This window comes from Australozyma saopauloensis, chromosome 2 (assembly GCF_035610405.1).
Source record: "Australozyma saopauloensis chromosome 2, complete sequence".
Classification (NCBI taxonomy): Eukaryota; Fungi; Ascomycota; class Pichiomycetes; order Serinales; family Metschnikowiaceae; genus Australozyma; species Australozyma saopauloensis.
The window spans coordinates 605,034-631,359 of NC_086132.1; the positions used below are offsets into that span (position 1 = coordinate 605,034).

The following is a 26,326-nucleotide window of genomic DNA, read 5'->3' on the forward strand; positions in this document are numbered from 1 at the left end:
AATGTGTGGGTCAGGAGTGACTTTAGATTGTAGTCACGTGACTAAGAAAAGGACAGATTGAGAATTCCTAACTGAAACGTAAGCTGTGATCTTTTTAGTTTCTAAAACTTCTGACAGGACTTTTTTTTTTTTCGAAAGAGTCGATTTGACCGGGAGCATCTTTTGCGGGATGTATCTCAGTCCCTTGGATCAAGCTTCTATCGCGACCACATTCGATTAGATTCTTCAGATATAGAAGCATGTCGTTTTACAGAATGTTACTTTATTGAAATAATTTGCAATTTCTCCTATATTCCGGCTATAAATAATCCACCCGAATGCCAACCACCAGCTGTCACTGCTAGCCATCTACCCTTCGATGGTTTTGGAACTTTCTTAGGAACTGTTACACGAGCATTGAGCCCCTCATTGATAATTGTGTCATCAGTGCTGGAACTAAGATCTCCCAAGCCCAAACATCCGTTTCTTTGCAGTTCAATTCCCCAACTCCACAATTCACCATCGTCCGTCAAAGCCAATTTGTGGTAGTCGCCATTGACAATGTCAATTACTCCGGTGTTTTGTATTTCTGGAAGAAGTTCTGGAATCCAGTTTTCGCAATCACCATCTATATTTCCTAAGAGGACCAGCCCGTTGGAGGTGAAGACACTAAAAGATTTGAAAGACCCACTTATTTTTGTAAACAGTGGCTCAGTTAAGTTTTTTGTGTGTTCCATAAGCCATCTGTTAAATAGAGAAACAGGTTTGGGAATACTCTGTGGATCATGTGTCTCTGGAGCATCATAAGCATAGAGGAGTCCATCCAGAGCTATGTAGACGATCGTATCACTCAAACAAGTGAAATTAATGGCCAGTTGCAGTTGTGGGACTATTGAATAAAATGCGGCGCTCTCAAAGCTTTTATCCTCGCATTTTTCTTTGGAAACAGGCTCTCTCGAGTGCCAGTATAGTAAGCCTGTGCCACGAACATTACAGGCAGACATGTCCCAACCAGCTGATATATCTTGAATTGATCCGTCAATATCGGGAAGAATTATTTGTACTGCTAATTCCGGATCGTGATTTCCACTGTCCCAGGAATAAAGCACGCCATGATTGTCAAGGGCGAGTATGTGCATACGTCCACTGCTAATCCTTCGTATTTTTCTTTGAGAGCTACTTTTAGCAGACGGGATCCTCAAGAGAGTTAGAAATGAGCTTTTCTTGATTCGTTCATTCCAATTATCTTCGTTTTCTCTGGTAGTCAGTTGCGGAACAAGCATAATCGGGTGTCTTAGGCCAACACCTACATGAACACCGATTTGCTCTGTCAGAAAATCGAGGTGAGGAGCGTAATCAGGTTCTTGTGGACCCGGCCGTGCCATTCTACCGCTTCCATCATTGTATCCCATCCCTGTGGAGTAAATGGCTCCGTCAATGAGCAATTGAAAGCTAAAACCGCCACTCAGGATGCTTTCTATAATGATATCCTTGAAGTTGGATACAATCGTTGGTGTGTGGATGCCGAACGAGTGCCTGGCTCTTCTATCGTTGGAAACATCTCTAGGAGAATAACCCAAGCGGCCGAGTGTTCCACTTCCCCAAGTATAAAATTGCAAATCTTTAGAGCTTCTTATCTTGAGTAACTCGCTCCATTTGTATTTTTTCGGGTCGAGTGGCGTTATATGACCAAATCGCCTCAAAAATAACTTGTGGAATACATCATTCGAGCAAACCCAATCGTGTATGGTGGCACAAGTGAGTGAAAATGCCATGATGTCGGGCAACGAAAGGTATGTACATACTTCGCATAGGATATCCTCTCCCAAGTCAATGATATTCATATTTATTTCCTTATCTTTTCCGAATTGTGGGGTACTGATATGGTCTAAGGTATGTGCGATTTCAGGGGCCAGTTTGAAGCAATCATGTGCAGGTGCGAAAAGATTACAAAACGATTGTCATTATTCAAGTATTACTCGTCTGCGAGAAAGAGTCTTCATGGATCCGTTATTCGAGTGCTATCCATTAATTGTCGTTAGTTGTTGTTTGCTTTGCTCATTTCTGTCGTGGAACTCATTTTGAAACAATCAACATGAAAACATGGAGTAGGAGCGTAGGTTCGTTTGCAGATATCCGATCATGGTTGACCAATATTTTTCATACTTAATTTCATGTGTAGTTTTAAGTCTCTCTTTTCAAAAATTTGTCCATGGTGTCATCCTTAGGAGACTCTGCCACCTTGAGATGTGGCCCAAAAACTGAGGCACAAGCTGTCCGGTCTCTTTGATTCATTTCGATTATGGTTTATGACTTTTTTACTATAGGGAATACGGCGGAAATCCTTTGTCTTTTTTTGAGTATATTCATATTTAAGACTTGAAGGGGATTTTCATTTAAAAATTGTAGTTTACGTCAGATTTGATGTAGTGGTACTTGAAAATGGAAAAAGCGAAAAAAAGTATTTACGGCCACAGCACGGAAATGTGAAATTTGACAAATTGATTTAACAATAAGTATTACTTTGTAGAAGCATATCATTGATATGTCCGTCGATACTGTCATTCGAAATTGACTTTCATCTTTACCATCGTAAAGGATCTTCACATAATATTTGACAATCGTCCATTTATCGATCATAGTTCACAGTAAGATAATATAGCGTTTGGATCAAACTTCTTTCATCAATTCTCCATTTCAGCGGAGCTTGGGATCTTGACACTCCTGGCGATTTCCTCACAGCAAAAGAGAAAAAAGAGGAAGTGCTCTCCACATCGCATACAAGAAACGTGGAATTGAACTTCTATGATAGCAGATTTGTTTCAAAGTAATACACCGACAGGTCAGGTCATGCTGACCTTTCAGATACATGCGCCTGTCGTATCTTTGTCAAAAGTGCTAAGAGTGGATTTAGCATAGAGCGAGAGCACAAAAAAGATATCATTAATGAACGAGGCCAGCAGAATCAATCTCATGAAAATGTCGTAATGTCTCTAATTCACAATGTCGCTATTCCGTTCGTTTAATTGATAACCACCTTCCATGGCCTTATGATGCTACTCCCGAATCTGCCACTCGGAACAAAGACAAAGTAGTATTTTCCATCACAATGAACTCTATAGCTTCACTTGTGATCTCAAAGTGAGTGGTCATTCGTCAGTGCTCGATTCTCTTGACATTATTTTACCTTGATCAAACTATTTATATATCAATTACCTCAAAGCGAAAAGAGATCCTAGCTTCAGATTGAACCTTAGTGATTGCATGGTCACTCAAAATTTCCAGCAAGAATTTTGTGACAACTAATTCAATCCTCTATTAACTCAAATGCTTTTTAACATGCAATGATACCTAAACCCAATTTTGTCGAATTCCTTTGAAAAAGAAGACCTGGTCCTGGAGAGATCACATAGTACCTATATCAAATTTAGAAAAAAAAGTATGGTTCTCTCAAATTGATTCGAAGCCTCAATTTATCTTGCAGATAAAGATGGATCATACGAAATCATAAAGAGGCTCACATAAATTCTGCAATATTGGGCCTGCAAATTTAACATAACTTCATCTAAGTAGAATAGGACTAAAATTTTTAATATTTTTTTTAGTTGAATGATCTGCCCAAACCAATATTTATCGGATTCAAATTAGTTCCTTAGGGCTAACGGAATAAGGAAAATCATCCAGTCTATGACTGCTCATCATTTGATTCACATAAGATAGGAGAATTCCTAAAATTTTAACACATAAAAAATTGAAACACGGCAAAAAAATTGACAGCATCATTTCGCAGAGAACGAATGTTGCTTCCATTCACTCGTTTTACTTAGATTTAATTAAATTAATAGAAGTACGTGAAACAGCGAAGCACGAAGTCCTTCCTTAATAAAGTATTTGGAGGAACAAACTGTTAACTTTCGCAACGTCATGATGTGTTCCTTCATCCAGTGAAACCTTCATTATGTTCATATATTTAGTTTATCAAAAGATTTGTCAGTACATGATGTAATAGTCACCGTCATGAACGATGTTCATGATAAAAACAATGTATTTATACTGTCCAATATTGCCCAAAAAATCAATTTCCCTCCTCAAATACTGTTTCTATCAATGAACCGAGCTACAAAAAAAAAACATTTCCTGGAAGTCTTTACAAATTGTATCTATAAGGAGCATACAGATTGTAAAAAATTTCTATCTCAATCAAAAATATGAATACAAAAAATGCTCAATCTGATCTGATTGAGTACCTATGCACAACAATGTATCATTATGACGTTTACATGCTTATAGTGTTTGAGGATCCACTATTTTACCTGATTAATATCCAAATCGCTAGACTACTGGGTTTAAAGAACGTATTACGGGTATGTCATATCAGATGCTTAAATGAACTGGAATACAACAAAGCAAAATACCACAAAAATATAGCAGATAATACTATAACATATGTGATTGAATACCTCTTGAAAACATATGAATGTATTTTTCTGAATGAACATGATTGGTAAATAATTAAATTCTGAATATTAAATCTCTTGAAACTAACTTCTCCTGTATTGATCCAATTAAAGCATAGAAATGAAAAATGAAGAACTCTATTCTATTAAATAGAACTTTGATCATTTTAAATCACTTTGTCGTAGAACAAGAATTTTAATAGACTGATAGGCCATACTAATTGATGAGAATGCATTTTTGTTTCCCCACTCAATTTAACGGCCAACCATATTCAGATTTCTAAACTAGCTCCAAAGAACTACTTATTGTTCTAAACAATTTTTTTCGTTATTTACACATTGAATGACATACACAATTCACAAGCATTCGAAGCCCACAAACAATGCTTGTCGAGTAGTACATGTTTCCAATGATCAAGTCATAAACGAATGGTATTGTAAATACACAACAGAATTATCCTTTTGATCACCATATCAAATATTAAAGATTCAACAAGGATCTTTATGATGAAGAACAATACTGATATTCTGTTCTGTGAATGAATAAATATACTTCATAATTAAAACTCGAAATAAACAATTGATAATGAAGTTCTGAAGTATACTAGTTCACTTTATTTGTTTACCAACTAAAATTGAGTACATGAATTATTAAATAAAATTGGAAATCAGATATTTGTTATCGAATGTTTGATTTCAGTGAGTAGGTATAACATTATTTATAATTGATAATTATACTCCTAACATCTTCAAGTTCGCCTGGTTATGATGTCCGATATGAACTTTATTGATTACGATTATAGCTTTTGTTAAGAGTATTGAGTTGATACTACTAAATAGTAATAAAGTGAATTGTATCTATCATCCAGTACATTTGAGAATATCGTTCGGCAATGTGCAATGATTGTTTTACTTCAGAAGATCTAGATTTTGAAAAGTATTTTGAGAGAAACCATGTTTTTGAACACTTTTCTGGGAAGAAATCTTTTCTTTTTAAGTATTCAAAAACAAATTGATTTTCAAATGGGCCAATTAAATGATACCTTAGTTTATGTTGTTAGTATTTATCAAATTAAAACTGAGACACAAAACTCATGTCTTTGACACCATGTTTATTATCGTTAACATTCTCTCAACTTTTAATTACATCCGCATGCTTCTCCCCAAAACCATACAATATGTGCTATTATTCGACGTACCGGCCTAAATAAAATATCACCACGACTGTTCAGTAAGTCATGCTGTAGGATTGTTCGTTAGTTTTTTCGTTACTGAGCTTTCAGCATCGTTCATCAAGATAACGGGCTCGTTTCATATCTTTAAGATGTACGCCATATCCTTTGTAAGCAGGTTTGTAGAAGCTAGAAATGTTTGTCTGAATGTATTTTACAAATGGACTTTCTTCCCACTTGTTTAATTATACAGGGCGTCCTTTATGAAACAATTAAATTTTTCACTGATCTAGGTAAAGATATTGATATTTATAGAGTCGACTTTTAGATTAATACGACTGATTCTAAATATTTCGAAGCTACAATCCTATGTGGCTACTTGCAAGAGTTTTAAAATGGCATGTTGCAAATATAAAGATTTTGAATTCATGAAAGTGATAATTTCATATAAATCTAAAATCGGTACGTTTTAATATTGGTTTAAAGTAAAATCCTGATATTAAACAAGCGCCATGAAAATTGAGGAGCCATTTTTTGTATTTCGTTGCACTCTCATGGGTTAAGACAACCTAGAATTAACAGTATTATCCGCCGACTACATGTCAAACAATATTCTCAGTTGATAAGTTTCATAATCTAAATACGAGCGTCAGACAGAATACGTTTTCAAATGTTTTGGACAATTTTATACGTATTAAAATTCATGTAACTAAGTTACATTTGCAGAGATACAATAGAATTAGCAGTAAAAAAATTTGGAGCTCTTTTGAAACTTATCAATTGATTAGTGCACTTGTTGCCTTTTTTGCATTTAATAGATATTGAACTTCTGCGCTTTGATATTTTTCATGATTAGTTCACTCACTGATTAGTTCGAGAGGACATATAGTGATTGGGCTCGCATTAAAGATTTTTTCATCTTAAGAAAATCGCTGTGTACAAATGCTTTTTTGGAAGATCGTCAAATAATTTTAGTTTATATAATATTTTGTAATTGGTCACCCAATTAAATGTTTAAAAGAGATTGTTTATCAATACGTAGCAAGATTAATTGATGATCTTAAGGCTTACTGTTATCCCTCAAAACTTGTTTTTTTCTTTTTACGAAATTTCAGACTTGCAAGCTATTTGTTAGCCACAAAAAATCAGTTCTGGTTGTGATCGTACAATTCGTAATAGGGCAGTATTGATCTTGTGATATTTTTCGAAAACATGTGCGTATAAATTTGCTTAAATTTCTTGGTCATTCTATAGTAGACGCGGGATGGAAATAGTAGACAATTAAATAGTTGTTGGTATTCCTTGATCTGTTTGGGTTCAAAACAATCTCTTATAGAACTTGTTAAAAGAGACAATTATTAATTTGATATCGATCAAGATGTGAAACCATTCATTCGATTGTGCAATTGAGAATTTCTTTGCTAAAATCTCTCATAATTCCATCACCGATATCTCAAAGACCAGTTTCTATGAGTCAAAATTCATATCTTTATAGCGAACAAGCTAAATTAAAAAATTCCAGGTCAAAAACTGGATCATCCTCCGCTTCCCAAAATTCTAAGACTCTATCTGGCTTGAATTTCAGTTGCTTCATACTTTACGAAATTAGAAACAGATTCAGTTATTATCGTTTATTCTTGAATCATTAAAAAACAAAAACAAGACTGATGAAAGAATCAAGAGTGTACCAACGAACATTGCTCATAATTAACACCACGACTGTTCCTCTTTCATCACCATTCTTTAATCACATTCTTCAACCTCAGTGTCCATACAAAAGCTAGCAAATCTCCATATACTACATAATACTAAGCCAAGTTTTTGATGTGAAGAATGTAAGCTCAGAGCCGTACTTATACTCTCACTTCTATTTTTGCGGTTCGATAAGTGTTCATTGTTCTGCAGAGCTTAAGAATTCGTCAATACCTTGAACGTAGAGAATTCATCATTTTACGACTTCGAAATGAACAAAAACGCTGGTTATTCAGCCTAGGATTGAATTTATTGTGAATTTTTGGCAAAGCGCAAGACTTCTTACTCCCTTCATTTGTGCCTTGTTCCAATCTGGCAGATCAAAATACCATTAAAAATGCGTACCAAGGGATAAGCGCGGCAACTGTTCATGAAACAGAATTGTTTGACCCAAATTCTCTAGGATTGTGAAATGTTTTTGATTGGACTTTTCGCTAAGATCACGAGGTGGTATCTGTTTCTAGAATCATGTCTAAATCATGTATGTCAGACAAAAAACGATAAACTGTGTAAAAAGCTGAATCATATCGAAAACTCTTCAAACTTTGAAGCAGGCCGAAAGGATAAGACAATTGAATGCATTGCGTTTTACCAGATAATATATCCCGTACTTGGTTTGCAAGCTTAGTTATGTAACGACAAACTACAATTCTCGGTATAACTAGACATGTTGGGTGGCTATGGAAGAAACAGTCCTTTAGAGACCTGGAAATCTCTCTCAAAAGTTGTTATTCAATAAAAATGATTCCAGCACTCATCAACCTTAAATGATTATTTCCGTGTGACAAAAGACTCAATCCTCATGATGAGGCAATACCTCAAACAGGAACTTAGAATTCTATCACTGCTAATCGAGGTATCACAAGGATAGATCGGTTCTGATCGTATCAGTTGTGTCCCTCCACAAGGCGAAAATGCTGGGTGAGGAGAAAGAATCTACGATGAGCTCCTCGATGGATAAACTATTATCTTCGAAATAATTAAAGGAGTCTTTTGCGTACGATCCGGGTCGGTCAATATCATTGACTGAATATCCAGGCCTCAAGATCTTCCCTTCGGTCCAAGACCCGAACTTGATTTCGGCACATTTTTCTAGAATGATTTCTTTGCCAACGACTCGACCTAGAACACTACAGTGCGTCACATTATTCAACCGCAATTGATGACAATCTGCGATGATTACCAGGTTTTTTATGCAACTTAAAGAACCTGTCATACTTCCCTTGACTAGGATAATTGATGAATGTACATTTTCAATTTGACACGGAATTGAGCTTGAAGAGAAAGAACAGCCAAGATAAATGACGCAACCTTTAATTGACTTTATTGACACTTGATCTTCCCGAACATGTGTTTCGATGTAAGCCTGATCTGTAAGATTCTCTAGAACGAGCGAGTTCTGTTTCCCGATGAAGCCAAACAGATGCTGAGGTTTCAATTCGGATGTTGAAAGTGTATTCTCGGAAGGGTTGCCTGTAAACTGGAAGGGTTGGGATAAATTTGCACGCAATCTCGCCCTTCCAGCACTGATGACTTCAGAAGTGCTTCCAGACCAAATATCAGAACTAGGCAGCACCATAGAAAAACTATACTGGCATTGTATTAGGGTTCCTTTTGCTTGAAATTCATCACTTTGCCTTTAAATCTTTGTTGATAAGGCTTTATGCAGGAGGTAAACACTTCAGATAATAAACGAGTAGCATTGGATGTATACTTGTTGAAGAGTTTGCTTGCCGGTCATTCGAAAACACAAAAAATACTGATCGTTTTGTATTTGTAAATAATAACTATGAGATATAAAATGTGGGATGAAATCGTTATCACGATTGTAGTTTGACTCTGCCAACCAATTGATCACAGACTGTTCTCGTTTTGAGCCATGAGATCTTCTTGGGCATTCTTCTGCCGTGCTCAGTCTCGTAGTCATACAATTGTCTGATAGATGTAAATTTCAAGTGTGATCTGTTAACACCAAGAACAGCAGCAGTTTCAGAAAGTTCAGGAGACTCATTTGAAAAATCAAAACTGTTTCTCGAGGAGTTTATTGTCTCAAAGGTGTTTTCAATGAATTGAACAGCCTTTACTGCAAATCTTGAGGCTCTTGTTCTGTCAATTGGAGAAGGCAAGCCACCTTGTTGAACATGACCTGGAATTGCAGTCTTCGTGTCAAACTCATGATCTCCTTCCAGCTTCATGATGTCTGCAAGGACCTGTGTGGTCAAAGATTTAGAAGCATTTGTGCTCTTCAAGATAAGCTTTCCACTCTTGCTCAAATTCTCCGATGTGGAGAACTCCTTTTTCAATGCTTCTACATCGAGCTCCAATTGAGCCAAGTCAATGCCTTCTTCTGGGACATACGATGCCAAAGCACCACAGGCCAAAGAAGCAAAAGTTGCAATGTAGCCCGAGTTACCACCTTGAACCTCGATGATGAATGCTCTGTTTCTGGTAGCCGAGGCAGATTGTTTAACGATGTCACAATAGTCCATCAATGAGTTCAAACAAGTATCAGATCCAAGAGAGTAGTCAGTTCCAGGAACATTGTTAGAGATAGTGGCTGGAATTAATACCATAGGAATTCTGAAACTTGGGTACATAGCACGTGCCCTTTCAAGTTGATGCAAAGAGGTAAAAGCCTCGAAACCTCCAACCAAGATAAGACCATCGAATTGGTACTTCTCGAAGTAGTAGGCAATCATTCCAAGATCGGTTTCTTCTGGAGTGGCTCTGTTCGTACCCACTTCAGAACCTCCCATAGAAGTCCATCCTTGAATGTTTAACCAGTCAATGGAGCGCACAGACTCATGTCTTGCCAAACCAGAGAAACCATTGTGAATAGCGTAAGGGGTGTGACCGCGGGACATACAGTAGGTGGCCATAGAGTAGATGGCACTGTTCATACCACCGGCTGGAGCACCAACGTTAATGATAGCTATGCGCTTTCTCTTCTCGAGTGGGAGGGTTGGCTTTTCATGAATAGCAGTATTGATAGCCATGAAGTTGTTCAAGTGCTCAGTGAAATCAGCATCTCTCAAAGCCATGGCACCATCAAAGTCTTTCTTTTCAATTGCATCTGCCACAGACTTCGTGATTCTGACAGCTTCAACAAGAGGTAATCTAACAATCTGGTTTTCCTCAATTCCAATGAGAGGAGAAGGAGTGTCTGGAGTCGATTCCAAAATTGCATTGACAGCCTCTACACCCTGCAATGTGGCCAACACTCTGTCGAAAGCGACAGCAGTACCACCTCTTTGAACATGTCCAAGGGTAGTCACTCTAGTGTCCAATCCCAAGCGGTCAACTAAGACATCTTTCACCTCTTTTGCGCTAATGTGCTCCAAATCATTGGTAATTGCACCTTCTGCAACGATGACAATAGTCTTTCTCTTTCCAGAGGATCTGTGCTTACCTACAATCTCGCACATTTGTTCCTTCCAATCCTTGGAAGAAGATGGCTTTTCAGGAATCAAGATGTAATCGGCATTACAAGCAATACCGGCCATCAAGGCGAGCCATCCACAATGTCTTCCCATGACTTCGACAACGAAGGCTCTAGAGTGAGAGTTGGCAGTAGCATCAATGTAATCAATGGCCTTACAGATTCTATCAAGAGAGGAGTAGGCACCGATAGTGGCATCTGTCGTTGCCATGTCATTGTCGATGGAACCAACAGTACCACAAATGTTCAAATGTTTATGTCTTTCGTATTGTTCAGGGGTAATATCGCCGCTTTCTTTCAAGTCCTGGATCAAGGAAGGCCACTCAGCTCTGAACAAATCAGCACCGGTCAACGAACCGTCACCACCACAGACAATTAAAGCATCGATACCTGCATCAATCATGTGTTTACAGCCCTTCAATCTACCAGCTCTTTCACGGAATGCCATACATCTTGCAGTACCAATGTTGGTACCACCGTCTGTAAGATAGCCCTCAACGTCTTGCCACGCCATCTTCTTGATGTACTCGGGACCACCTCTGACTAAACCTTCGTAACCTTCCATGACAGCGAAAGCGTTACAGCCCTTGTAAATAGCAGCTCTAACAACAGCTCTGACACATGCGTTCATACCAGGGGCATCACCTCCGGAGGTCATAACGGCAATGTTTCTCTTGGCTTGACCCTCTGGAATTGGAGCAGACTGGGAAGGTGACACAGAGAGAGCACCAGGTGGAAGCTGGAACACTTCAGGCTTCTCAAGCTTGGTGGCCTTGGGCTTCAATGTCATTGCATTCTGACCGCAAGTGAAACCAATCAAGTTTCCCACAGGGTCAAATGTGTAGGCTTCCGTTGGGTACAACTCGTTGGGGAACAACTGGACAGGGAATCCGTTGGCTCTGAAGGATTGAACGAGAGTATTCAAGTTGGCAGTTTTCAAACTGATATGCGAAGCAAGAGATCTCCAGTCGGCGTTCTTGTAGCTGGTCTCCATCTTGGACTTCAACCCATCGACCTCGGCAGGACTCAATGCATCCTTGCTCAACTTGAGCGTCAAGCTGAACTTATCATCTTCGGAGACAAGAATTTTTTCGCTGTTTGCGCTAGATTGGGCCTTCATGCCAACCAAGTTCTTGTAAAAATCTTCGGCTTTAGTCATTAACGTGGTGTCGGCCACGCCAATGCTGAACCCGGTAGAGGTATTCACCAAAGGACCAGGCATTGTCAGACAAGTTTTGTTTTATTTTGTAAATTGATGTTTGTAAAAAGACGTCTGTGTCTGAGGGTCGGATAACGGGAAAGTTATATATGCGAGTTGCAGTCTCTTAGGGTGCTCGCGCACTGTACATCATCACCTGATGGACGGATAAGGTTTGTCCGCTAATAGGATTCAGGCAGTTCTACAAAAGAGGGAGAAGATGGGTCTATTCATTCGAGAGATAATTTGTTGTCGCTGGAATTTATTTCTATAGCGAATACAATTTAGGGGCCCGTTCGAATTTGCAGATCGGGGTCAGAATTAGCTCTCTCCAATTTAGTATGACCGGGTATTGCATATAGCCAGGCAACAAACTATGCGCTTATGGGAATATGATGGATTGTTCATTTTGAGTGGATTTAATCATCTGTTGGTTCGTTTGATCAGCGCATATAATGTTGTGAAGAATTTTGAATGTATCCATTTTTTTTCTGACTACATGGCTGGATCTTGATACTCCATCTACATTTCACATCTGTTGCATTAAGGTCTTCTACGCAATTTTGCTAATTGCTAGATGTCTCTCCAATTGAATCAAGACTACTAATTCATCAAAGTCTCTACAACGCTCAGAGTCTTTTCAATAAATCTTAACTCAAAGTCTTACAAAAACCTCTAAGAATCTACAATATAATCGAATTACAAATTTGATTCGGTATTAAACACCTCCATCAGATAATGATTGCCATAAATCGTGAGCTGCTTAGTTAGCGGCCATCTTGTTCAAGGCGGAACCGTACTTGAACCACTCGATTTGCTCGGAGTTGTAAGTGTGGGACAACTCGGTCTCCCAAGCGTCACCGTTCTTAGGGTGAACTCTCATGACGAGGTTCTTACCTGGGGTAAGCTCGGTCAAACCAACAATGTCAATCTCATCGTCTGGGTTGATCTTGTCGTAGTCAGCAACGTTGACGAAGTTCAATGGCAACAAACCTTGCTTCTTCAAGTTGGTCTCGTGGATACGAGCGAAAGACTTGGTAATGATAGCGAAACCACCCAAGAATCTTGGCTCCAAAGCAGCGTGCTCTCTGGAAGAACCCTCACCGAAGTTCTCGTCACCGATGACAACCCACTTGCGACCAGCGTCTCTGTAGTCGGCAGCAGTGTCTGGAACACCCTTGTACTCACCAGTGTAGTGGTTCTTGACGTTGTTAGCCTCACCGTTCTCGGCGTTGATAGCACCGATCATGTAGTTGTTGGAGATGTTCTCCAAGTGTCCACGGTACTTCAACCATGGACCAGCCATCGAAATGTGGTCAGTGGTGGTCTTACCAACAGCCTTGATCAAGATTGGCAATCTCTCGGCATCCTTACCATCCCATGGCTTGAATGGAGTCAACTTTTGCAATCTGTCGGAGGTTGGCTCAATGACAACATTGACAGAGGCTCTGTCAGCTGGTGGAGCTTGGTAAGTGTTCTCACCCTTGTCGTAACCGTTTGGTGGCAAACCAACACCCTTTGGCTCAGCCAACTTGAACTCGTTACCCTCAGAGTCCTTCAAGGTGTCAGTGATTGGGTTGAAACCCAAGTCACCAGAGATGGCGTAAGCGGTGACCATGTCTGGAGAAGCGACGAAAGCGTGGGTAGCTGGGTTACCGTCGTTTCTGGCAGTGAAGTTTCTGTTGAAAGAAGAGACAATGGTGTTCTTGTCACCCTTCTTGACGTCTTGTCTGTCCCATTGACCGATACATGGACCACAAGCGTTGGCCATGACAACACCACCGAAGTCCTCGAAGGTTTGCAATTGACCGTCTCTGGCAATAGTGGCTCTAACTTGCTCGGAACCTGGGGAGATGGTGAAGATAGACTTAGACTTCAAACCGTGAGCAGCAGCGTCCTTGATGATGGAAGCAGATCTGGTCATGTCCTCGTAAGAGGAGTTGGTACAAGAACCAATCAAACCGACCTTAACCTCCAATGGCCAGTCGTTGGCAATGGCGGTCTCCTTCATCTTGGAAACTGGGGTAGCCAAATCTGGGGTGAATGGACCGTTGATGTGTGGCTCCAAAGTGTTCAAGTCGATCTCGATGACTTGGTCGTACTCACAACCCTCATCGGCAGACAAGAAGTCCTTTTGGTAGAGCTGGGCGAATTGAGCAATCTCGCTTCTTCCAGTAGCGTCCAAGTACTCAGTCATGGACTTGTTGAATGGGAAAACAGAGGTGGTGGCACCAATCTCAGCACCCATGTTACAGATGGTACCCATACCGGTACAAGAGAAGGTGTCGACACCGTCACCGAAGTACTCGACAATAGCACCGGTACCACCCTTGACAGTGGTGATACCAGCCAACTTCAAGATGATATCCTTTGGAGAAGTCCAACCAGACATCTTACCGGTCAACTTAACACCAATGATCTTTGGAGCCTTCAACTCCCATGGCAAGTTAGCCATGACATCGACAGCGTCAGCACCACCGACACCGATGGCCAATTGACCCAAACCACCAGCGTTTGGAGTGTGAGAGTCAGTACCAATCAACAAAGCACCTGGGAAAGCGTAGTTCTCCAAGACGATCTGGTGGATGATACCGGAACCTGGCTTCCAGAAACCCAAGTTGTACTTGGCACAGGCAGAGGCCAAGAAGTCGAAAACCTCCTTGTTCAAGTCAATGGCTCTCTTCAAGTCCTTGGCACCACCAACTTGAGCTTGGATCAAGTGGTCACAGTGGACGGTGGATGGGGTGGCAACCTGAGGCATACCGGCAGACATGAACTGCAAAATGGCCATCTGGGCGGTGGCATCTTGACAGGCAACTCTGTCTGGTCTCAACTTCAAGTAAGAAACACCTCTCTCGATGTCTTGCTCGTGAGGGTTGTCCAAGTGACCGTACAACAACTTCTCGGCGTAGGTCAAAGGTCTGTTCAATCTCTCCTTGACGATGTTGACGTTCTCCAAGTTCTTCTTGTATTGGATGTAGGAGAAGTCCTCCAACAAGTTTTGGTGGACCTTCGAATCTCTGGAAAGAGAAGCGAGGCCACGAACACTACGTGGAACGGACTTCAATGTTCTTCTAGAGGCAGACAACATTGTGTGGGTTGGGGGTGGATGTGTTCTGGAAAAACAATGGAGAAAAGGAGGGTTTTCGTTCGGGGCAGCGCCGGAGGATTATATAGGCGATCGGATTTAATTGGGAGACGAAAAATAGCCAATTGGAGCGAAGAAATTTGTAACCGGCGATCCGAGGGTGCGGGTCTCACTGCAGGACGCACCTTGTTCAAGCCGCCTAAAGGTACAAATTGCTGGGCTTTGGACGCGGGAAAACGGGCTGATTTTTTTTTTCAGAGACGGTCAGAAGGGCAGGGGTAGTGGATTTAGCTACAATTGTTTGGTTTGGTGGAATTGGGAGGTTTGGCGTGGGTTCAGCATGTGCGTGGCCTCCCTCGGAGCTTCTCCAGATTTTCAACTCCGAACCGTGAATAATTACCGGGTGATTGGCTGCAGTTCGTCGGCTCCGACTCCCGGGACGCGATTTCCGAGGGTGCATCAGTAGATGAGATCCAGGGAGTCCCCACATAAATTTAGCACCGATGGCATGGAAATGGTGGGTTGATAATTTTTTTGAAGTTTTCTATATCTGTCCGTTTTGAATGTATATCATGAAGTTTCTTGAAACTGCGATCTGAACAACAGCTCCAGATCGGTCCCCACAAATCGGAGTTTTCAGGTGATCTGTCTGAATTAGGAAACGGCTTCTTTTTTTTTTTCAATTTTCTCATTTTCATTTTATTCATTTTCTTTCATATTCTATTTCCTTGCTTCTATATTGTTTCAGTTTCCAATGTGAGACACAAATAATTCAAACTGCAGCGAAGTAATAGTCCGACCCGTCTCTGTATACCACTCAAAGCCAGTCACAGCTAACGGTTCCACGCATCGAGAAACAAAGAAGAGAGAGAAAAAAAAGAAAAATAATAATAAAAAAAAGGAGAATCAATCCAATCACAACTTCTCTTCAATTTCCAAAATTTCCCCCATTTTTCTCTCCCTTCTTCTCTCACTAACTCTCCTGGTCCAACACCTACTCCGCACTTCCTGTCTACAACCCCCCGTCTATGGATGAGTGTACTCCACTCCCAATACTCATTCTTTAAACCTCCACTACCATGGCTGCCGCACCACCACACGTCTCCAAGTTCACGCGCTTCCTCAATTCGGAAACAGGCCCAAGAACCGTCCACTTCTGGGCGCCAGTCTTGAAGTGGAGCTTGGTCATCGCCGGCCTCAACGACATCCAGAGACCCGTCGAGAAAATCTCCGGAACCCAACAGCTTGCATTGTTCTGTACCGGTGCCATCTGGACCAGATGGGCCGCCTTTGCCATCACTCCTAGAAACTACTTGTTGGCCAGTGTCAACTTCTTTTTGGGCGGTGTGGCCGGCTACCAACTATCGAGAGTAGTCAAGTACAGAAGAGACCAGGGCGACAGTCCAGCACAGGTTTTCCAGTATTTATTCAAGAGCGGTTAGGCGTCGGGGTGTCACGAAGGCGTAGCTAGACGTCACTCGGGGAACGGCCTTGTTTTAGGAGGTCTGTCGAAATCGTGCTCTTGCTACTTATGATGCCTTTTTGTGTAGAGCCAGCTGATTAATGCATTTTCCATTTGTAACTTGCGTAAGCTATTGTAGTGTTTTTTTTTACCATCGTAGACCATGTCCTTGAGCAATCTAGTGGACCATGCCTTGATGCATTCCAGTGATCCATGTCCTTAATGTAACCTAGTAGACCATCGTACTATCCTCGTCAACGGCGGCTTCATGTCCTGCTTTCGCCTCCTCTTCTGGGCTTCCGCTTCGGCTTCCGCCGCGGCTGGTATCGTCTTGTTCTTGTCCCTCAAACTTCAGATCTTTCTGCGACTCGTCTCTTCGGACCTGGCCGATTTCTCGCAACATGCCGCCCAATTCGCCCTGAACAAACGCGGTGATGCGCGAGTTGAGCTGCGACCAATGACGTTGGTCCCGCTGTGCTTGGCTCTTGACTCGAAGTAGGAGCTCGTACTTGATCTGGAGCAAGAGCCTCTTGCGAGCCTCAAGGTCTACGAGCTGCTTAAATTCAGAGTAGTTTACGTGTGGGAGCTCCAGATCTGGCGAGAGCGAGTAGATCTCTTCGAGCAGCAATGACTCTTTGGGCGTATCCTCTGACACGAAGCGCTCCGAAACTTGCAGAAGTGTCCGTGGCGAGAGTACCAAACCAGGAAGGGACATGTTTTTCTTGAGCGACTGCAACTGTTTGTTGAGCGCTTGGACCTGAGAATCGAGTCTCGTCAAATGGGCCAACTTCTGATTGTATGGGATCACCGTCAGCTCCACAAACTCCCCCTTTTGCGCCAGCTTTGCAGACTGAACTGTATAGTGTGCCGCGTTGACCGCAACAGAATCTAGAATGAACTTCTTTTTCGCGACAAGTTGTGTTGTGCGGTCAAGTTGTGGTCCACCAGCTCGATCTAGCATCTCATCGACCGACGCCAAACTCGCCTTACACCGATTGAGCGCAGCCACAAGCTGCTCTTTATCATTGAGTGTCTCGACCATTTCCAGAATTTCCGTTCCCGTTTGCGGTTTCTGAAGAAAAACGGTCTATTTACTTTCCGCTGATTGAAATGCAGTTCGCGATACTCCAATCCTGGGGAAACCAACACTTACACTCATTTCATAACACACATGGTCGAAACGACGCAAATCCGGCGGGACCTATATTTGGCGTCGCTCACGCTCACGAACCTCAATTTGTTCCACGCGGCGAAATGGTGTTCCGAGGCGCTCAATGGTCTCGTTTCCACCACCGAACCATTCGATTTCCTGCCGCCGCCGCTTCTGGAGGACGAACAGGCAGACCAGTTCCAGCTACTATTGGCGAAAAATTACTTCAACTGCAAGGAGTTCTTGCGTGCGTCGCGCGCGTTGCAGAACTGTCGGAGCGGCAATGGGTACTTCTTCAAGCTCTACTCGTTGTACATCAGCCTAGACAAACAGGTGTCTGAGGAGCTGGACGGAATCCTCCACTTGAACCCCAAGTCGGTTGTGCAAGATGGCGACGGCGAGGATTTTGCTCGGAAATCGCTGGAGGTCTCGGGAGAGGTGAAGAAGACGTACGTCTCCATCATTCTGGATGCGGAAAATTTCATGAAGGAACACGGTCAAGAAAATAGTTTTCTTTTGTATCTTCTTGGTATCATCTATAATCGTAAGTCTTGCCCTCAGGAGGCACAGAAGAATCTAGCCCGCTCGTTGGAACTCTTCCCATATAATTGGAGCTGCTGGCAAGAGTTGTTTTCTACGTTTACTTCCTACAACGATGTGACTGAGTTTTCCGAATTGATAAGAAACTCTTCGTCAATACTAGCGTCATCTGTCATGTTCCAGATGTTCGAGCTCGTGGCCCTACAGGAGTTCTACCAACAACAGCCCGTGTTCGAGGAGAAACTCACACAACTATCGACCATATTTCCCAAGTTTTCATTTCTTGATGTTCAAAAGTTTTTAGTCGCATATCATCGCCTTGACTACTACCTGGCGGAGTCGATTTTCGATGACATTCTCCTCAACGACCCAATGCGACTAGACGACTTAGACACGTACTCAAACATGTTGTATGTCATGGAGAAGAAATCCAAACTCTCCTATTTGGCTCAATATGCCTCTCATATCGACAAGTTTCGGAGTGAAACGTGTTGTGTCATTGCAAATTATCACTCCATGAAAGGAGAGCACGATAAGTCTATCATGTACTACATAAGAGCGTTGACGCTCAACAAGAATTGTCTCAGTGCCTGGACGCTCATGGGCCATGAGTTTGTCGAGATAAAAAATTCCCATGCTGCTATCGAGTCTTATCGAAGAGCTGTTGACATCAACCCCAAAGATTTCCGGGCATGGTATGGCCTCGGACAAGCGTACGAGGTTCTCGATATGCATTTGTATGCATTGTACTTCTATCAAAAAGCCACCAATCTACAACCAACTGATAAACGAATGTGGCAGGCAATCGGAAATTGTTTTGAAAAGATCGATAAATTAGAGGAGGCTATACAGTCGTTTGAAAAAGCTTTGGCAATTGACAACAGTAACAAGCTCAATGACGGTTCTGTGGCTCTAAGTGCGGAACCTCATATATGCTACAAACTTGCTGTCATTTCCGATAAGTTGGGTCGCCAACGAGAGACTTATAAATACATGCGCCTTTGTTTTGAGCAAGAGCTGGAGTGGGGCATTACAGATGAAATATCCAAAGCTCGTCTTTGGTTGGCTCGCCACGCTTTGGAAAGCAAACGGTTCGAGGAGGCATATGAATTGGCAAAAGAGTTCCACTTAACTAATGCAAATAGTGTGGAGGAGGCGCGGGCTATCGCAAAGGAAGCTAGAAGTCGCATGATTAAGTGAGTTTCGTACGAGAGCCCATAAATTAATAACATGCGACATTGTAACGTTCGGTTAATTAGTAGAGAATAGAGTATTAAGTGAATAACGAACTTGCTGATGCTGGCCGAAATCATGCAAAGAAAGAGAGGAAAAAGAGAGAGAGGGTCCAACTACTTAGCTCTAAGCTCTCATCAATTCCTCCCGCAATTTGGTCAAGTCGTTAGGGCTGCGAAGACGCGAGCAAACCTTGTTGGAAACATCAAACAAGGCGCCAATAGCCGCGTCAAGCTCAGCAACCAGAACTCCGTTGTTGACATGAAACCAAAGTCTAGGGTTTTGAACTGGCAAGCTCTCTTGCTCGTAAACAATCTTCTCTCTGTTAATCCATGCACGGTAGGCGCCAAGAACGTTATCAACAATCTGTTGAAGGATGTAGCACTCCAAATTATACTCCTCGCTAAATTGGTTCAACTTCCGCGAAGGTTTACCAGTGGTGAGCAAGACTGTGTTACCATAGTAGTCCGGGAGATCCAAAGAAGCACGGAAAGCTGGTTTCAAAGCCAAATGAATAATGGGCCCATTTCCATCAGAAACAACCTCGAAGTATTGCGAGTTTGCGAATTTTTTCTGAAGCTTGGAATAACTATGAGCCACCTTTTGGTGTAAAGACTTAATAAGTTTGGATTTGCCGGAGGCATCAACACTCTCGGTGATGATTTTGATGGCCTCAGAGGCGACCTTAGAGGAATATGGAGGAAGAGAAGCACTGAACACATAAGCGTACGAGTTGATTCTTTGATGTTGCACCATTGGAGCGACACCCACACAGAAACCACCGGAGGAGGCAAAGGTGGTGGCCAAAGAACCAATGGTAATGGCAACCTCGGAGCGCGGGATACCAAAGTGCTCGCAAACACCTCTTCCAGTATCACCAAGGGTACCGATCGAGAGAGACTCGTCGATGAAAAGTCTGTACTTGTACTTATTCTTCAACTCGACCATTTTAGGCAAATCAAGCAAGGCACCCGAGTAGGAAAACAAACCCTCTGTGATGATAAAACGTCTCTTGAGCGGTTTTTTCTTCGAGAGAATGGGATCGAGTTCCTCCAAGATCTGCTCCAAGTGTTCCATATCGTTGTGGTCGTACCATTCTATGTCACATCTACTGACTACAAGGGCCTTCTGAAGGGCCACGTTGACGCCGGAATCGACCACGGCAAGATCGCCTCTCTTCAAAAAGGCAGGAATCACAGACCCCGCGACCACAAAGTCCTGTCCGTACAAGATGGCGTTCTCAGCGTCCAAGAAACGGGTCAAGTCCTCCTCCAAACGAACGTGCACGTCCTGAGTGCCGTAGAAATTGGGAGGACCACAAGAACCTACACCGGCGTTCGAAATGACGTCCATGGCAGCGGCCTTCATCCGCGAGTCTCCGCTGAGATCAAGGAAGTCTAACGAGGACAAGTTCACTACGGTTCCAAGTTCCGGCTTCTGCTCAATCTCCACGTGCGAGCCGCTGTGGCCCTTCACGTGGTACTCGTTGAGGCGCCAGTGCTCCAATGGCCCCACAGGTTCTACGATCGGAGCGGGCTGCCATTCCTCATTAAGCTCATCTACTTCACGCCCGGAGAACTTCACAAGGTCCGACTTGTTCTCCTTACGTTTGGAGGAAAGAAAGTAATGCACTGCAAAGAGGAAAAGTATCAACTCGAGCACAGAGCGGATGGGGTCGTTTTTATAGGAGGACCGGATGTATCTCAAAATGATCAGGCCTCCGGGGATTCTTTCGAGCATGTTGAGGTAGTAGGTGAAACTGACGCTCAAGCGCGCTTCTAGCAAGTCCGCCGTTGGCGGATACGAGGTTATTACGGTGGTGACGGTGGACATGGGTGAGGAAAAGATTGGCTAGTACTGGTTTTGGAGATATATACAATATAAGGGACCGCGCCGCCAGCCGAGGGTGCAGGAGCCATGTCTGGTTGCAAAAGAGGAAAGGGAATGTGGCTGGGAGGGCCGAAACGGGAGAGGGCTGAAGAGGGAAAATCTGGAATATGGAGGTAATTTTGTTCTTTATTAGGAAATTTGTGGGTTTGATTTTGGAATGTTTTTTTTTTGTCTTTTTTTGTCTTTGTTTGGTAGTGAAAGAGGCTGGGTGGTTCCATTGTTGGAAGAGAAATTAGTGGGTGAGAAAAAGGATTGGAAATAGTATTTCGGAATAAATTAATTTTTCGAACAGTAGTGGTGTTAATGAGATTGACATATTTTTCTATTTTTTGTTGCACTCGAAACGTGGCCTTGTAGAAGTGGTATGGTGCAATAAGGGGAAAAGAAAGAGACAGAAAAAGAGAAAGAAGAGGCAAATTCATGTGAATGAAATTAGCTACAAACACTACATCTTGTCAATTGAATCATCGCAGACAAAGCTACTTCTTTTTCATTTCGTTACAGACTATGAAACACCACCCATCAGAACCACAAAAATGTCATTGGGATTGCCTATGGGATATAAATGCGGCTCACTCCTTCCACATCTCGACGACAACAAACACATCCCTCCATACTGTTGCTTGCAAGACGAATCCGACATTCTTCGCAGATCGCAAAACACTTGCATGGCCATGTAATGATCTCTCGCGGGTTGTACTGACAAATGACGCACAATAGTCTAGAGGCATCTCCCGAAACATCCTCAGACTCTTCGCTAATTAGCTCCCTCTTCGACTCCGCTTCCTTGTTTCGTATCGAATTTATAAGACTGAGGAGATCGCCAGAATTACCAGCGTTGGCTGTAGAGACATTCGGAGCACGATGGTACCGAGATCTCGTCATAATGCCATCATGTTCTTTCAGATATCTCCAATGTTGGCTTACCATCTCCTGATTCTCGATCAACTCGACATAGTCATCCGCGCTTAGAAGCTCCGAAAACGCCGACTGATAGTTGTTATCGTCTTCTTCTTGCTCATCATCCTCATTAAGAACTGTCATATTCAAGGTAATCTCGTCTTCTGAATCACTTTCTGCCTGCGAAAGATCCTCATCATCGGTCATGTCACCTGTGTAGTCCAAATCAGATAATTCGTCGTCATCCAAACTTGTCAAGTACCCAGTAGGCTTTTCGGAATCTTCTCTGATGGCTTGGGAATACTCCGCACTCATACGTTCAGAATGGAAGTCATTGAGTAGAAATGCCGGTGGCCAGGGTGCCTCAACGTTCTTGAAGCCTAGTGTGCGCTTCACAAGGACAAACAGAGAGGCAAACCAATACTTGCAAACCTGGAAGCCTCTCAAAAAGATTTCCGTAAGATACTTAGCACGGATTTTGGTAGTGCTACTTGATTTGTTGTTGCGAACCAAACCGATACTGCTCAACGCCCTGGAGGTGGGTTTTGCAATGATTTTCCCGTAGCCCTGTTGTGGTTCACATTTGAAGAGCGCCTCCAATTCTTCAGCTCCAAGCTTTTTGATTTGAGCAGAGTTCATAGATTTGATGATCATCTTCATTTTGGTAAACAAACTGGCCTCTATCCAAGTCTGCTGAGGAAGAGGTACGAAGCTGTACTCGGTGCTATAGCTGGATTTTCCGGCCAGAGTGACGGCAAAGATTCCCAAGTTGAGAACAGCCAAATGGAAGTCCTGACTCAATCGAATCCCGAGATGTTGTGTGAAAAACTCACGTTCTCTGTGGTCTTCAGCGAAGTAGTTTGTGAAATTGAGCGCTGCAAGATCAAAGCCCTTGGTGATTATAGCTAGCGCAAGGATCGCAAGACAGACTAGCGAAGTCACCAATACGAAAATCAACGTCAAGTATGTCACTGAGATGTTTATCGGAAACATGAACAATTTACCGGCAAGGACGTTGGACACATAATACCAAATGAAGCAAAGATTAAGCGCCGTCAGAGATATAAGACGGTACTGGTTTTTGAATACGAGAGAGCCAATCTGGTTGCAGAATTGGTCGCAGATCAGAAATAAGCAAACAATCAATACCTGTTCCAGCGGACGCTTTGCGATACTGAACTCCCGCAAGAAAAAGAAACCCGAGCTCATTTCTTGAATGGCTAAGGAAAGCTCAAAAAGGGAAATACCTCCTTCGAGAAATGGTTTCGTGTTGAGAATGGCAGAGGAGAAGCTCTCCACAAAGAGCGAATAACTTACACCAGTAAAAATAGGCCAAAGCATACTGGACGTAGGACCAAAGCGGACTTCATTTCGAGGCATTCGCATGAACTTATCGTCAGCCCAAGCCTGAGGATCATAGTGCATGTACTGGCCCACCCATCTAGTCAATTGGCACACCGCACCAGGCTTTTCATTGAGGGCAACGACCGACAAAGCGACAAATATGCTGTATGCCCTCATTGCCAATACATAGAGCGCCAGAAGACGCAACATCCCCAACACTAGCGCCTGAGAACGAGGCCGTTTCCGGATCAAGGTAATGAGTCCATTGTTGACCACAGCAGCACGGCCATCCGGATTCGTTGCGGCTGCAAGAAGCATGGTTCTGTTTAGAAGAACAGCCACCAAAAACGTGGCGATTCCATAGGACGAAAAGACATATGCAGCCATGCTTCCGAACCGATCCCATGAGATCCCGCGAGACTCCGCATACTGGCTCTGCGCATTGACCGCTTCGCCGAACGTGTCTATAACCACCAAGAGCCAATTCAGCTTGACATCCACGTCGCCGTTTTCCGCCATCGGTCTAGATCAAGGGTGTGTTCTGATAGGGAGCAGATTGTACGGTAATGTGAGATCGGCGATGAAAATTGAGGAATTGATGCCACCAAAAGTTTCACACGAGAATTTATAGTAGAGTTTCTGCAAAGAAGGTATGAATTTCGGCGTGGATCTACGAAGCCGAGGATCAAGTCCACTATTCTCTTAGAAGACTATGACCTGGGGATAGGAGATAAGAGTGACTGGGAGTACCACATGGAATACGATTTTTTTTTGGAATTTGTAGAAATTTGTAAAAATTAATGTTTGGAGAAGTATTGAATGGACGGAAAATTTCGAGAGGTGTTTCTATGGTGCGGATGGTTTTAGACGAGTCGAACTGAGCTCCGGGAGAGTCAAAGAGTGGAGACTTACCTGAATGTTTGGCAGCAAAGTCTTGAAGAATTCCCATACTAATTGATTCGAGTATTATGTCACTGCAGTTTTGGTCTGCACTCTATATTCACACTGAAACATTTCAAAGTGAATGGTCTCATACAATAGACCACTCATCTGCCATGCGATCGACCAAGAACGCAAAATCAACTACGGAATAAATAAAAACAAGCCAAAGCATTAAAAGTATCAAAATGCACTAAAACACATAAATGTCTTTTATTCTCAACATGAATCCTCCCAACTCTAGACCCCATACTGTGCGTACAACTACCCAGACCAAAAGAGCCCGGCCAACCCTAATTTCCCAAAACTGACCAAGACCCAAAACAAAAAACCACCAAATTATCCCAATCCCCCCATCATAACCTCTAAAATAAATCGCCACGGCCCAAACGGCCCCCATCCACCCCCAAAGCAAACCGTGCTGAACATTACGCAGCGCCCACCACGCACCCGCAACCTCCCAGGCGTATCCTCCATACTGCCAAATTTTTTCGTCGATCTCCATTCACTAACCTCCCCCATATCCTCTCCAATGTCGGAACAACAGCCCTTGCAGGACGTCAGCAAAATGGCCATCCCCACCATCCCCTCATTGTCCCCCCAAGTGCCAAAACAAAACGGTTTGTGGTCGTCCAACCCCGTGTTCTCCTACTTGAACGATGTCTACACTAACATCGCCGAACACAGAAAATCGTTGGGCTTGACCAACCCCGGCACCGTCGAGAACCTCAGCAAGGAGGTGACCCGTGACGTGTTTGCCAACCAGTACTTTTTCACTGGTTTGAGAGCCGACTTGAACAAGGCCTTCTCCTTGAACCCAGCTTTCCAGACCTCCCACACCTTGTCCATTGGCTCCGAGAACTTGCCTCCTTACGCCTTCAGTGCCTTGTACGCCAAAGAGGACTTCTTTGTGCAGGGTAACGTCGACAACGACTTGTCCTTCAGTGGTAAGGTCAACTACGGCTGGGATGAACACAACATCTCCAAGGTCACTTTGCAGATTGCCCACAACCAGCCGGTCATGTGCCAGTTGGAGCAGGACTACCAGGCCAACGACTTCTCCATCAACGTCAAGGCTTTGAACCCTACCTTGTTGAACGGTGGTTTCACCGGTGTTGCTGTGGCCTCGTTGTTGCAGTCCTTCACTTCCAAGTTCGCTGTTGGTATTGAATCCATGTACTCTAGACAAGCTCTCTCCCTTCCTCCTGACTCTGCTGTCAACTACTTCGCTCGTTACAACGCCGGAAACTGGATTGCCACCGCACAATTGCAAGCCCAGGGTGCTTTGGTTGGTTCTTTCTGGAGAAAGGTCACCGACAGAGTCGAGGCCGGTTTGGAGACTCAATTGGTTGCCTCCGTCAAGCCAATCACAGACTCCATGATGGGCACTCCTATTGGCTACGAGCCTGTTGTCGAGGGCCAAACCACCATCGGTGCCAAATACGAATACCGTCAATCCGTGTTCAGAGGTCAATTGAACTCCGCCGGTAAGGTCGCTGTCTTCATGGAGAAGAGAGTCTTGCCCACCGTGTCCATCTTGTTCTCTGGTGAGATCGACCACCTCAAAAACTCTTCCAAGTTGGGTGTTGGTTTGCAGTTCGAGTCTGCCGGTAACGAGCAATTGATGTTGATGCAACAGGGTTTGGTTGATGCCAACGGAAACCCAGTTCCTGGCGCTCCTCAAATGTAAAACGCTCTCCTGCAAAATTCATGATTTCTGTATATATTGATGACTAATAGTGTACATTTTCAGGACTCGATGTTCCTCATAAAACCTTTGTAC

General features: G+C 43.0%; 10 protein-coding genes across 10 annotated transcripts; 3 read left to right on the forward strand and 7 right to left on the reverse strand.

The window, feature by feature from the left end:
- Positions 1 to 287: 287 nt before the first annotated feature.
- On the reverse strand, positions 288 to 1,823 carry PUMCH_001504 (uncharacterized protein; the record flags this gene model as incomplete). The annotated part of the gene is made up of 1 exon (XM_063020550.1): positions 288 to 1,823. The coding sequence occupies one exon, from the start codon at positions 1,821 to 1,823 to the stop codon at positions 288 to 290; it is 1,536 nt and encodes a 511-aa protein (XP_062876620.1).
- Positions 1,824 to 8,219: 6,396 nt separating this feature from the next.
- Positions 8,220 to 8,939, reverse strand: PUMCH_001505 (uncharacterized protein; the record flags this gene model as incomplete). The annotated part of the gene is made up of 1 exon (XM_063020551.1): positions 8,220 to 8,939. One exon carries the CDS (start codon positions 8,937 to 8,939, stop codon positions 8,220 to 8,222), a length of 720 nt encoding a protein of 239 aa, XP_062876621.1.
- A 241-nt stretch (positions 8,940 to 9,180) lies between these two features.
- PUMCH_001506 (uncharacterized protein) lies at positions 9,181 to 12,021 on the reverse strand (the record flags this gene model as incomplete). Its single annotated transcript, XM_063020552.1, has 1 exon — positions 9,181 to 12,021. The coding sequence occupies one exon, from the start codon at positions 12,019 to 12,021 to the stop codon at positions 9,181 to 9,183; it is 2,841 nt and encodes a 946-aa protein (XP_062876622.1).
- A 739-nt stretch (positions 12,022 to 12,760) lies between these two features.
- On the reverse strand, positions 12,761 to 15,088 carry PUMCH_001507 (uncharacterized protein; the record flags this gene model as incomplete). The annotated part of the gene is made up of 1 exon (XM_063020553.1): positions 12,761 to 15,088. The coding sequence occupies one exon, from the start codon at positions 15,086 to 15,088 to the stop codon at positions 12,761 to 12,763; it is 2,328 nt and encodes a 775-aa protein (XP_062876623.1).
- Positions 15,089 to 16,164: 1,076 nt separating this feature from the next.
- PUMCH_001508 (uncharacterized protein) lies at positions 16,165 to 16,527 on the forward strand (the record flags this gene model as incomplete). Its single annotated transcript, XM_063020554.1, has 1 exon — positions 16,165 to 16,527. The coding sequence occupies one exon, from the start codon at positions 16,165 to 16,167 to the stop codon at positions 16,525 to 16,527; it is 363 nt and encodes a 120-aa protein (XP_062876624.1).
- A 249-nt stretch (positions 16,528 to 16,776) lies between these two features.
- PUMCH_001509 (uncharacterized protein) lies at positions 16,777 to 17,589 on the reverse strand (the record flags this gene model as incomplete). Its single annotated transcript, XM_063020555.1, has 1 exon — positions 16,777 to 17,589. The coding sequence occupies one exon, from the start codon at positions 17,587 to 17,589 to the stop codon at positions 16,777 to 16,779; it is 813 nt and encodes a 270-aa protein (XP_062876625.1).
- Positions 17,590 to 17,718: 129 nt separating this feature from the next.
- Positions 17,719 to 19,437, forward strand: PUMCH_001510 (uncharacterized protein; the record flags this gene model as incomplete). The annotated part of the gene is made up of 1 exon (XM_063020556.1): positions 17,719 to 19,437. One exon carries the CDS (start codon positions 17,719 to 17,721, stop codon positions 19,435 to 19,437), a length of 1,719 nt encoding a protein of 572 aa, XP_062876626.1.
- A 159-nt stretch (positions 19,438 to 19,596) lies between these two features.
- Positions 19,597 to 21,303, reverse strand: PUMCH_001511 (uncharacterized protein; the record flags this gene model as incomplete). The annotated part of the gene is made up of 1 exon (XM_063020557.1): positions 19,597 to 21,303. One exon carries the CDS (start codon positions 21,301 to 21,303, stop codon positions 19,597 to 19,599), a length of 1,707 nt encoding a protein of 568 aa, XP_062876627.1.
- A 609-nt stretch (positions 21,304 to 21,912) lies between these two features.
- Positions 21,913 to 24,123, reverse strand: PUMCH_001512 (uncharacterized protein; the record flags this gene model as incomplete). Its single annotated transcript, XM_063020558.1, has 1 exon — positions 21,913 to 24,123. One exon carries the CDS (start codon positions 24,121 to 24,123, stop codon positions 21,913 to 21,915), a length of 2,211 nt encoding a protein of 736 aa, XP_062876628.1.
- A 952-nt stretch (positions 24,124 to 25,075) lies between these two features.
- Positions 25,076 to 26,233, forward strand: PUMCH_001513 (uncharacterized protein; the record flags this gene model as incomplete). Its single annotated transcript, XM_063020559.1, has 1 exon — positions 25,076 to 26,233. One exon carries the CDS (start codon positions 25,076 to 25,078, stop codon positions 26,231 to 26,233), a length of 1,158 nt encoding a protein of 385 aa, XP_062876629.1.
- Between the last annotated feature and the right edge of the window lie 93 nt (positions 26,234 to 26,326).